This window comes from Zeus faber, assembly GCF_960531495.2.
Source record: "Zeus faber genome assembly, chromosome: 8".
Lineage (NCBI taxonomy): Eukaryota > Metazoa > Chordata > Actinopteri > Zeiformes > Zeidae > Zeus > Zeus faber.
Window position 1 is genome coordinate 22,290,835 of NC_137195.1, and position 11,613 is coordinate 22,302,447.

Consider the following 11,613-nt stretch of genomic DNA (forward strand, 5'->3'; position numbering starts at 1 on the left):
TTTTAAACCAAGACCAGGGCAAGTCTGAGGCAATTCTAAACCATGACTGAGAAAGGCCGTTTCAGTCCAGATTAGAAGTGTGATTGAGTCTAAGCTCAGGACTAATCTGTGTTTGCGAAGCCGCCCCTTAATGTTTTGTAGGGTGTCAAGTGTTAGTCAGTTTGCACTTCAGGGGTCGATTTGCTGTATTCTTTGTAAGTGTTGTTGACCGAGGACTTGGAGTTGGACGGGGTCTATCAAACTGTGTCGCTGTATTGGCCTTGCTGAGGCAGGGGGTTGATGTAATCTTTTGGCAATGTCTGCAAACGAGAATTCCTGCTGCACAATGCGGCCACTGAGTATTTTCCCTCAGGGTGGGTGGTACACACGTCTGTGCCCACAGTGGCTGAAGTAGCTGTTACAGTCCAAACAATGAAAATAAAACATTGTGCTTTACTGGACGCCACTTCAGATGCTATGTACGATTAGACTAACATATACATGCACTTGTTTTACAGTAAGAGGGCAAAGACACAAAACTCGGAACAGCTTTTGTGTTATATTTCCTCTCTCGAGGCTGCACAATGGACCATATGCCTTAAATACTTTTAAGTTTGAGGCAAACATCCCTATTGAGTATTCCTGTCATTGGCAGCATCATAGTTGATGAAATGCAATTGGATTTTGCTCCTCCATTTTTGGGAAAAGCGGCAGAAAATAAATAAATGTTTTAGCGGGTGTGGGGCCCTTTCATCAAACCATGAAGATAATGAGGTCTGACACAACATTTAACCATAGTGTTTCCACTTTAGGCAATCTCTAATAAACCATCTTATTTACTTATCTTAATATTTGATTAGGGGCTGCACATTTCTTTGAATGTAACCCAACTGATAGTTTCAATTATACAGAGCCTGTGACATAAAACTTTCAGAAACCTTTGTTCCAACACAGTTTTGTAGTGAATTTCTAAATTACATTTGTAAATATATATTTCAATATACAGTACATACCAAATGTTCTTTATTTGACAGGTAAGAATCTGGAAATGTCTATCTGTTGGTAAAAACAAATTGAAAAGTTGGTGGCCTGGCTTGATATTGTTTTTAATAATGCCACAGAAACTGTAGCTAGAGGTGGAAAAATGTCGAAATATACAATAAAACCGATTGACAAAACACAATAAAATGTGACAATATACATTAAACAAAAACCTAATGACAAACAACAAAATATATATTGTAAAAAAAACAAAACGATAAACAATAAATAAATAGATAACAATAAAAATAGAAGTGACCCCCCAAAAAAAATCCAGAAATGAGGTCATGTGCTGTGTTCCAGACTAACAAATTTAAATAATTAGAATTACAATATTTAGATTGTTGACCAGAAGGAAATAAGTGGCTATTGCAGGGATTTTTTTATTTGTATTTTTTAATATATAGTCAATATTTTCCTCAGCATCTGCTGTCTGCTTTGCAAAGATCGCTGTGTGCTGTTATTCCGTTAATATTTGTTCATATGTTTGTTCACGTGTAAGATTTAGGCCTGAATTATTGATATATCAGGCCTTAAACTCATCATGTAACTGAGCTTATTATGTTCTGAGGCTGTAGAATTTCACTGAATTGGCTGTAGTTTGACTTTTTGGGGCTTTTGCAATAAGGCTTTACACCACATTCAGGTCATGTGTTAAATACCTAATGCAATTCCTAGATGTTCTCACTCTATTTATACATGCCCGACTATATTTATACAAGCCTGGAGAAAACACTGTCTGTCTGCTTGAACAGCGGCCTTTCCGGGCACCCGCCTCCTCCAGTCCAGTGCCAGGGAGGTAGACATCATGCAAATGATCTCAGAAAAAAGGAAAAGTCTCCTCCAGTCCCGTGTCTTGACTAAGCAAACTTTCACATTTTCAAAACAAGGGGTGAAGGACAGAGAATCCAGTTTGAGCTTGAAGCTGAAGAGAACAACTGCATGCCTTCTGCTTCTGTCTCCACTGATAAATGCTGTGTGGATGCTAATAATTGCTGCAGGAAAACACACTTAGTGGACACTACTGGACCACACTGTGCCCTTGTTTAACAGCCAAAGGAAACAAAATGAAGCGATAACCCAGGTAATCTACTGCTGGTAACATAATATTGACCTAATGCTATAACAAAAGTGTGATTTTTTTTTTTTCCTATAGGCTGTGCTTCTGCTCTCTTCATGTCTTTTAAAATATTTACAGATTTTCCTTTATAATAAAAATGTAATAGGAATCAGGAACCAGTTGGGGCTCACAAAGCGCAGTTTAGTGTAGGCAGAAGAAGTAAAAACACAGGTCTCAGGTATATTTCTCACAAGAGTGAATATAAACATTTAAAGAAAGATAGCAGCCTCCTCAGACCGTTTTGTGAGAGATAATAACAATAATATTACTACTACTACTACTACTACTACTACTACTACTACTACTAATAATAATAATAATAATAACAACAACAACAGCAATCACAATAATAATAATAAACACTTGTGTGATCACTTTATTGATGGCAATGATGTAATTTAATTTTGTATTGTAGGACTGTAAGACACACTGCTTGCCCATTTATTCCACTGCAAAGGTTTTGATTGTGAATTAATTTATGGCCGGAGGATTAATACGGTAGCCTACTATCTCAACATGATTGTAATTGTTGTACTTGATATTATTATTATTATTATTGTTATCATTATTATTCATATTATTAATGTTATTATTGTTATTAATAATTATCCTTATCATGATTGATTATCATTATTATTATTATTGTTGTTGTTGTTGTTGTTATTGTTATTGTTATTGTTATTATTATTATTATTATTATTATTATTATTATGTGCGTAGCAGTAGTAGTCGACGTAATAAACTTGAGTAAAGAACATTAAGAAAAAAAAAATCTCTCCATTGGGTTTGACAGCTCCAAGCCCCGCCCACAGCCCCCGCCCACTTGTACAAAACCCCGCCCTCTTTCCAGCTTGATTCTATGATCCTGTAAACGCTGCTCAGTTCGTTCGAAGCCGGACTATCTGTTTATTTGGCCCTGGTCAGCTACGTGCATGGCTCCTATTTCCTCCCGTAGTACCCCCCTTACTCTTTGAAAATTCCGCCTAAAAAGAAAAAGCGATCCACCCCCAGTTTTGGGCTTTTAGCACACGTAAGTACATACGCTGTTAGCTTGCTAGCGTTAGTTAGCGGGCTGTTAATCCATCTGGCTGGTTCTTGGCGAGCGTCAGTGAGGGATCCGTTATTAGAGCTCTGGAAACATAAAGCAAATTTCATGCGTATGGCTTTGACGTACCGCTTCTGCTGGCCGCTTGATGTGCTCTACTATATGTAGTATAATGTGTACGTAGGATCTACCGAGCCATGGCGGCAAGCAGTGACGTCACAGACATGACTCGCGTTAGCAGCGTTAGATAATCGTGTTGAAAGTAAAATGTTTCGCTTTGTACGCGTGTTGAGAGCTGCCTCAAGACCTCGATAGGTTGTGTGGTAACAGAAATGGTTTGTTGCACCCCCCCCCCCAGTCGGACGATATGATATTATTGGATGGATGACATTATTGATATTATTGTTTTATTTTTTATATAATATGATAATGTATGACGTGATAATATATGATATATATCTTTTTTTTCCATATCCACTCTAGCTACAGCCTTATATGCCTACATGCAGAATTTCCTGCGTTTACACTTGATTTGTTGACATTGATATAGAGGTTGTTATTGTCTATTTTTATGTTGATTTTATATTGGCATTGTATTCTATGTGCGTGTACTTTGATGTGTGTTGCTGTAACACTCCAATTTCCATCTGGGGATTAATAAAGTACCTATATCACAATGTCTTCAGAGATGAGCTATTCTAAGTCGTTTGATTCATGATTATATTCATGATTATATTGGCTGGTCTTGCACATGCAGTCTTTACCTGAAGCAAGTATCCTTCAGTTTTCACGTCAATAAACTGCAAGAGCTACGGGAACCAGAAATGGATATCAAATTTGCAAACCTCTCGTTTGAACAGCGTCCTTGTCAATGTTTGCCCACACTCATTTGATCATGGTGTGATTCATATCTATGGTTGTTGTTTTTGTTTTTTTTGTTTATTTCTAACAGGCTTTCAACTACCCAGGGGGCCTCGGGGCGGCTCTCTACCGAGAGCCGTTCGACTTCAACGCAGAGCCACCTTGGGATCCTAGCTGATAGTGGAGCGGATCCGTCACCGGATTCTCCATGTATGTAGCTGATCAAAGGGGGCGGGGTGTGTCCTCTGATGTGTTTGGCTCTGGTTTGTGCTGAACAAGAAAATTATCATGTGAGCGAGCATTATGTGTTTCTGTGTGTATAGATGTGCGGGTGTGTGCTCTTTAACAAGCACGGAAATGCATTTGTTGACAAATAAAACAAGTTCATCCGAGATAACCTAACACTCAGATCAAGTATTTGAGTTCTATTTTCAGCACTTGTATTTCATTTATAGTATTTTTTGTTCTCGGCTCTTTTGTCACCTGCATTTACTTTTTTTTTTAAATTTATTTTTTTTATTGTTTTTTGTTTACTTCAAGGGACAGTATTTTGGGAGAGATTTATCCATCTTGTGTGGGAATCACAAAATTTGTTCCCAATAGGGTTATTGCATTCAGTTTGGCTGATATAACATTATGAATTCCTAGGTGTCTGATGCAAGGATATTGTGGAGGATATCAGCTATTATGAATATGGGGTTTACATGACAGCTGTAGTATTCAAAATATTGCCTTATTGGGAATCAAATCTGAATTGAATAGTGTCACAAACGGCTCTTCTAGGCATTCCAGCTCCATCCAGTTTTTGCGGCCCCATACAACTGCACAAATCCACACATTCAGTTGAAACGTATTTCCTACCCGGCCGCTGTGTCCCACTGACGCACTGTGCAACTTTATTGACACTGGAGATCTGACAGCAAAGCCGCCGCCATTGTACCCTGGCTAATACTGTCAAAAGGAACCTTTACGGGTCACCACCACGTGGATTAATGGCGATTGTTGGGAGTAATTGGTGGTAAAATAAACGAACCCTGTGCCCCAGAGTCTGTGTTTTTACAGTGGCTGTTAGGTTGAATAGATGTCTTCCACGAAGTAACCCCCTATAACGTTGCATCCGTCCCTGCTCCCATTGGTTGCTTGGTGGAAATGCTTTACTCCGAATATCATCTGAAGTGCCTGCACCAACACCCATGAACAGGCACCGTCCTAATCAGGTGACATTGTTTGGCGGTGGAACGTTGTTTCTCATATTGCCTTTTCTCTCGTTCTCATACAGTTTGCTGAACAAGTCTAGGACCCCAGGGGCTCAGGGAAAGGAGCGCGATCACTTCGGACTAGTCATATTCCACATGTTTGCCGGATTAGTGGAGAGCATTTGAGAGGATGAAAGGAATCGCTGACGAACCGCAGTATTCCGTCGGCCTGCTGGAGGGAGGCGCGGCCCTCGGCGATGTGATCGACAATCACATTTATGAGCAAACCCTGGTAACGTCACTTGCCTCCCACACACATTTGGGATCTTTTATTTTTGAGTGTACCCAAGACCCATCCCTGAAAAAACACTGCTCTAACTGGTTTACCTTCACCCTACTTCCCTTTTGCGCCTGTCTCTCTTGCACGAGTTACTCGCTTAAAGATCTCCCATGATTTTGTTGCTTTTTACTCAGGCTGAGAAGAGCCCGTTCTTCGTAGCGGACCTCGGAGTCGTGATGAGGCAGCACGTTCGCTGGCGAACCCATATGCCTCACACCCGGCCCTACTACGCCGTCAGGTACAACAGCAGCCCGGCTGTGATCGAAGTTCTCGCCGCCCTTGGAACCGGATTCCTCTGCACCAACAAGGTGACCTCGCCGCTCCTTTCGTAAACGTTTTATTAAGTTAGTTTTATTAAATCTGCTCTCGTAGTCCCTGAAGGCTGGATTATGCTGCCCTGTCTGCACCTAAGCGCACATGCAAGGGTGGGGGGGACGATTCTCTGTATGTTGTTAACATGCCTGGAGACAGTGTTACTTTTAGTGAATGTACAGAAACGTACAATGTACAGGAAAAAAATAGAAGAAATCTTTTTTTTTCCCTCCAAACTTTATTTGAAAACTTAAAATAAAATATATGAATATGCAAATAGAAATCCGCTTTCAAACCTCATCCATCAGGCACACTTCTGTCTGCTACATTTTATTTAGTTTTGTTTATTAGTTTGGTCCCGACCTCCCGACAGGAAGTTGTTTTGACGTGTTTTGACGTGCAGGACCACGCCGTGCAAACTCAAATCTTTTGTCCTTGCCTCCCTTTTGTTGTTACAGTCTGAGCTGGAGCTCATACAGAGCTACAGCATCCCCTCTGAAGACATCATCTACAGCAGCGTTTGCAAGCAGCTCTCCCACATCAAGTTTGCGGCCAAAAACGGCATAGAATTCCTGGTGTGTGACAATGAGGCAGAGCTGCGCAAGATTGTTCGCTGTCACCCCGGTGCCAAGTAGGTTCCTTAGACTGAGCCCCCCCAAATCAGTATCTGAAGGTCGTGTCAAAGTCATACCATATGTTTTATCCTGTCATATTATATACATGTTTCCTGCTTAAACTCACGGTCATGACCGGGCCTTATATTGTTGTTTGGCACTTGAGTGACCAAATTTCCTGTTGAATTTCAGGCTGCTACTGCAGGTGTCGACTGAAGCTTCGAGTCAGGGAGGGGAGATGAGCATGACCTTCGGCTGCTCCCTGAAGAACTGCAGACACCTGCTGGAGACCGCCAAGGAGCTGGGCGTGCAAGTGGTGGGCGTCAGGTGAGGCCACCAGGAACACATTTCCTCCACTACGTGATAGATTTGATGCTAGTCTGGATCTGACGGTCAGATGAAATGGAAGTCGAATCTGGACAGTTTGATGATTTGACTTGACCTGAAATAACTATTTAAATAGTGAAGTAATTTCTATTGCTGAAACACAATTGTTTGTTTGTAAAATACTTTTCTGCCTTGAAATGAACTATAAATACTGTTGTCTTTCCACCCCCACCCATCTGACAGTTTGAACATCTTCAACTCCTGTGAAGATGAGCAAGTGTACGTTCACGCCATCTCTGACGCCCGCTGTGTCTTCGATATGGGGGTGAGTGTTGTGAATGAAACACCCTCTGATTGCACTCATGTCAGACAAAATAGACCAGGTCTGTAGTTAATCTCCCTACATGCATTTATTCCATTCCAGGAGGATATTGGCTTTAACATGAAGATCCTGGACATTGGGGCTGGCTTCAATGGCTCAGAGAGCCAGCTGAAACAGGTCAGTGAATTGTCTTCTGCTCCTTACAGGACTGAGTGTAATCGTACTGTGAAATAAATATCCAAAAATCTATTGTTGTGGAGGGGGAAAAAAATCCAGAAGGGACTGTAAAAGTGTATATATTTGTAGAATGTAGAATGCTGCAGATAAATATTCAAAAGGGTGGAACCGGAACCAGTGCGTTTGCCAACCTTAAATACTGAGTTTTTTTAACACACACACACACACACACACACACACAAAGCACTGTTTGTTCTTCACAATGTGTGACAATCTCCCCCTTGTGGACATAACTGTGCACAGCAGGGACGGTACTGGCACATGTGGAAGTCATTTTCTATGCAATAAAAACAATTGATTATTAAACATGTTAATTTTTATATCTATAACACTCGAACATTGATTACTCTTTTTTAGCTCAGTTGGCAGCCCTAATGTGTATCAGCAGCAAGTTCATAACTAAATAGCTTATTAAAGCTCCCCTGGAGCCTCTCTCCAGGGGAGCCTCTCTCTGCAGCTCCTGCAGCCGTGGGGAGAGAGGGCACAGGAAGAGATGAGGCCCTCTACTACCGGTGTAGGAACCAGATGTGCTGGGCCTGGCAGATGGTCTCGCATGCGCGAATCAGAGAAACAAACTCCATGGCACAATGAAAATGAGGGCCAGCGTGCGCTGACTGGTTTTGCGGGCGCCGGGCGCATCCCTGGCCTGTCTCGTCCACGCCGTCGGGGAGGTGTAGCTGCTACGTTTTTTTATGAGCATTATTACCGGACATCTTTACCAGCAGGGTTATGATTTATAGGTATTAGTTAATTTTACCAGACAAAAGAAAACGGTAATTACCAGAGCCAAACATCAACCCAAAGACCAAAGTTACATAGTGCAAGAACAGGCGTCCCGGGGGGGTGGGAATGAAGGAGGTGCCAGTCTACATATTACAAGTCAGTTTACCATCAAAATGATTTTGAGGCTGTTAATTTAAGATAAAAAAAGTTACGTAGTGTTGCTTTATTCTGCAAAAACACAAGGAGTGGTTAATGTACTGTTTTCTTCTCTCTCTCTGTTCCAGATGAAAAGTGCCGTCATGTCCGTGGTAGACCTCTACTTTCCTCCCACCGCAGGGGTCTCCATCATAGCCGAGCCCAGCAGCTTCTTGGTGGCCTCTGCGTTCACCCTAGCGGTCAACGTCATCTCCAAAGAAGCAGTGGCGCGGGAACTCCAGGACCAGGCACACAGTCAGTGACAAAAAACTCTGTAATCTAACGCCCAATGTAAAAAGAGAAATATAAACTCTTGAGAATTGTTCGTCCCGGTGCCAATCAAATACCACAGTCATCTCGGTACAATTGGATATATATTTGTATAGTGTCATGAAGTTATGGTTGCGTCTTATCAAAATAGCTCAGTGTGAGTAGTTTCGTTTTCTGCAGGGATATTTATGTCATTAATTTGCTGTTTTGACCTCAGCGTTTGTCCTTTTTGGCCAAGGCTTAATTTTAGTTTCAATATTTCAGCTATGGATGTGATTCATATGACTAGTTCATGTAAGACATGGTTTTAACGCGATCCGCACAAGGCTATGCGGCACACCTATTGCTTTGCTTTCAACCCCCTTCCCCTTCTCTTTTGTTTCTGCAGATGAACCATCTCCCAACGATGAGCCGCAGTTCCAGTACTACATGAACGAGGGAGTGTACGGGTCCTTTGCCTGCAAGCTCACTGACACCGTGATTCCCGTGCCCTCTGTTCACAAGGTGAGTGCGAATGGTCATCCTTTTCTGTTTGGGAAGCCTGTTTATCGAGGCATTTCAGTCGCTACGATCCTTTTAGTCAGTCGTTTTTTGGCTTTTATATCTCCCCAGAACACGGCCCCGGATGAATCTGTGTTCAGCAGCAGCCTGTGGGGTCCCTCTGGGGATGACATGGACCAGGTGGTGGAGCAGTGTGCACTGCCAGAGCTCCACACCGGAGACTGGCTGGTGTTCGCAGACGCCGGGGCCTACAGTCTGGGTTGGCCCATGTGCACCACCACCGGTACGCCCGCGCCGCCGGTCTACTACGTCATCTCCTCTGGAGACTGGTAAGGAAAATCCCATCTCTTTCTGTGCGAATCCCGCCTTTCTCTGTGTGAGTTGGAAATAGATTAAAAGAGATCTGTGGGAATTATAAGAGGGTTCTGTGCAAATCCCGCCTTTCTCTGTGTGAGTTAGGATAAAATCATCTCCGTGTGAGTTGATAATATTCATGAATTGCTGCGGAATCCTTCAAATCCAAATTGATGATCCGAATCTGAAATGAGTAAAATATTAAACTTGTTTTATTAAATGCCCTTTTGCTTGCTTGTTTGCCTTTGCTGTTATTGTTACCATTTGATTTCCTTCTATTATTGTGAAGCACTTGGTGTTACATGTCGCTTCCGAAAGGTGCCATGCAAATATAAATATTTGCATGGCACCATAATATTAATAATTCATATTTTTGTGATAATTATTCCCTTTAAACACCCAGCATACTGTACGTTTGGATATGGGATGATCTGTTGACTGAGTATCATGTATTGGCCTGCGATTATGGAATCTACCAATTTTGTTTGTGTTGTTAAAAAACATTTTAGTGTCCAGCCACATCATTCACTATTGGTCTCAAGTTATCGTTTTGTTTTCCTCCACCAGGTTTGAGATGCAGGAGGCAGGCGTCGCCCAGGAGATCAACTTGAAGAGCTTCTCGCTGGTCCCTTATTTCCTCAAATCCTGCCATTCAGAGGCTGCTCTCTCTGTCCCAGCTTAGACACAGTCACACCAGCGCTTTGAATTCACCTTCCTATTTTTTTTTTGTTTGTTTGTTTGTTTTTGTTTCCCCCCCTTTCCCCTCCGCCTTCCTCTGGTGAACATTAAACTGGATGGTCGGTGTGGAGTGAACTGAGCTGGTTTTGGCTGAGATCAGTTTCAGTGGATTAAGCAAAAAAAAAAAAAAAAAAAAAAAAAAAAAATTGCCGCCAATGACCTGACCTGGAGTCTGTTAAGTGCTGTGTATGCAACAAAATGGATTCAGAAAAAAATAAATGTTAAATCTCACCTTCACTTTGAGTATCACATCGCTTCCGTTTACATACAGTACATGTCCAATATACATATAATTGATTTGGTAAATGTTTTATTTGTGTTTCCGTTACCGGTGCCAGTCTTGTGACGTAATACATCGATCTCTTGAGTGCAGCACTGCTTTTTAAACATTTTAAAGACCCTTTTTCAAAGCAGATGCTTTGCTGAAAAATCTAAATATGTATTTATTTTTTTGTGTCTTATTTATAAATTCAAAGCGTTGAATAGTTTTGTGGATTCCGACATCTCATCTTAACTCCGTCGTCTTACTCTGTTTTTGAAAGTGCTGCACTACACAGCTGCACAGAGGAAGGCATATTCAAGTATTTACTCATCCTCTGGACGCATTCGCTGGGGCCAACATGATTAATCAGCAACATTAACGTGGAAAGCCCCTTGAGGGGAATCATGTTTGCGCTGCTCTCCAGTCTGTTCCGGGAAAGCTAGATCCTGGCTTAAATTGTTCACCGATTGAGGGTGTTTCAGCGTGTTCTGTCTGCAAAGTGCTGAGCGCTTGCCGAGCTAGCTCTCAGACGAGTGAAGGACCGGGCAGGTTACAACAAATAAGACCCATTTTGAGAACGAATGTGCTCCGGATGGCAAAGGATGTGTTGGAAGCGGGAGAAAGCAAATTGTCGCTCGATCAAAATCAATCTTTATATTCCAAATTCTCCCGTGCTGTTCTACCATGTTTAATATTTATAATGTGCTGCTTGAGACGTTTCCTTTTTTTTTTTTGACTCCCGACTGTACAAGCATACCTGGCGAGTGTCATCTCCACATCTGTGAATTGTTTCCCCAACCCTTCGTCCGAGGCATGATGATTAACGGGCAGCGCTTGTTAACTGGTAGCTCTGCTTGTCCAAGTATTATTAAAACACCTCCAACACAAGATTTGCCAAGTTTTCTGTTGCGGTTTATTGGGACCGAGCCACGTCACAGGTACTCTCTCTCTCTCTCTGATTGGAGCAGGTGAAGGGGATCGGTCCAGAGCCAAATCACTCAGCGCTCACACTAAGGGTGGCCACCGCTCCATAGAGTTCATGTTTACAGGTGTATGTATGTAAGCGATGGGGAAGGTAAACTGACCTAAATTGTAACTAGTGTGTTATCACTGAGGTGGCCTTTTCCCTACGCACAGAAACACTGGACACACATGTGAACATAAACCTTTATGATG

The 11,613-nt window shown here is 42.0% G+C and overlaps 1 protein-coding gene across 2 annotated transcripts; it reads left to right on the forward strand.

The window, feature by feature from the left end:
* The first annotated feature begins 3,034 nt into the window (after positions 1–3,034).
* Positions 3,035–11,243, forward strand: LOC307233618 (antizyme inhibitor 1-like). 2 transcript variants are annotated; one of them, XM_080004975.1, is made up of 12 exons: positions 3,035–3,170; positions 4,138–4,256; positions 5,326–5,534; positions 5,717–5,890; positions 6,353–6,525; positions 6,701–6,835; positions 7,079–7,160; positions 7,260–7,334; positions 8,402–8,567; positions 8,971–9,086; positions 9,195–9,412; positions 10,005–11,243. In XM_080004975.1, the coding sequence occupies exons 3-12, from the start codon at positions 5,433–5,435 to the stop codon at positions 10,117–10,119; spliced, it is 1,356 nt and encodes a 451-aa protein (XP_079861101.1). In that variant the 5' UTR covers positions 3,035–3,170; positions 4,138–4,256; positions 5,326–5,432; the 3' UTR covers positions 10,120–11,243. The 2 variants fall into 2 exon arrangements, with proteins under 2 accessions (XP_079861101.1, XP_079861102.1); XM_080004976.1 differs by lacking the exons at positions 3,035–3,170; positions 4,138–4,256 and adding an exon at positions 4,279–4,336.
* The last annotated feature ends 370 nt before the right edge of the window (positions 11,244–11,613 follow it).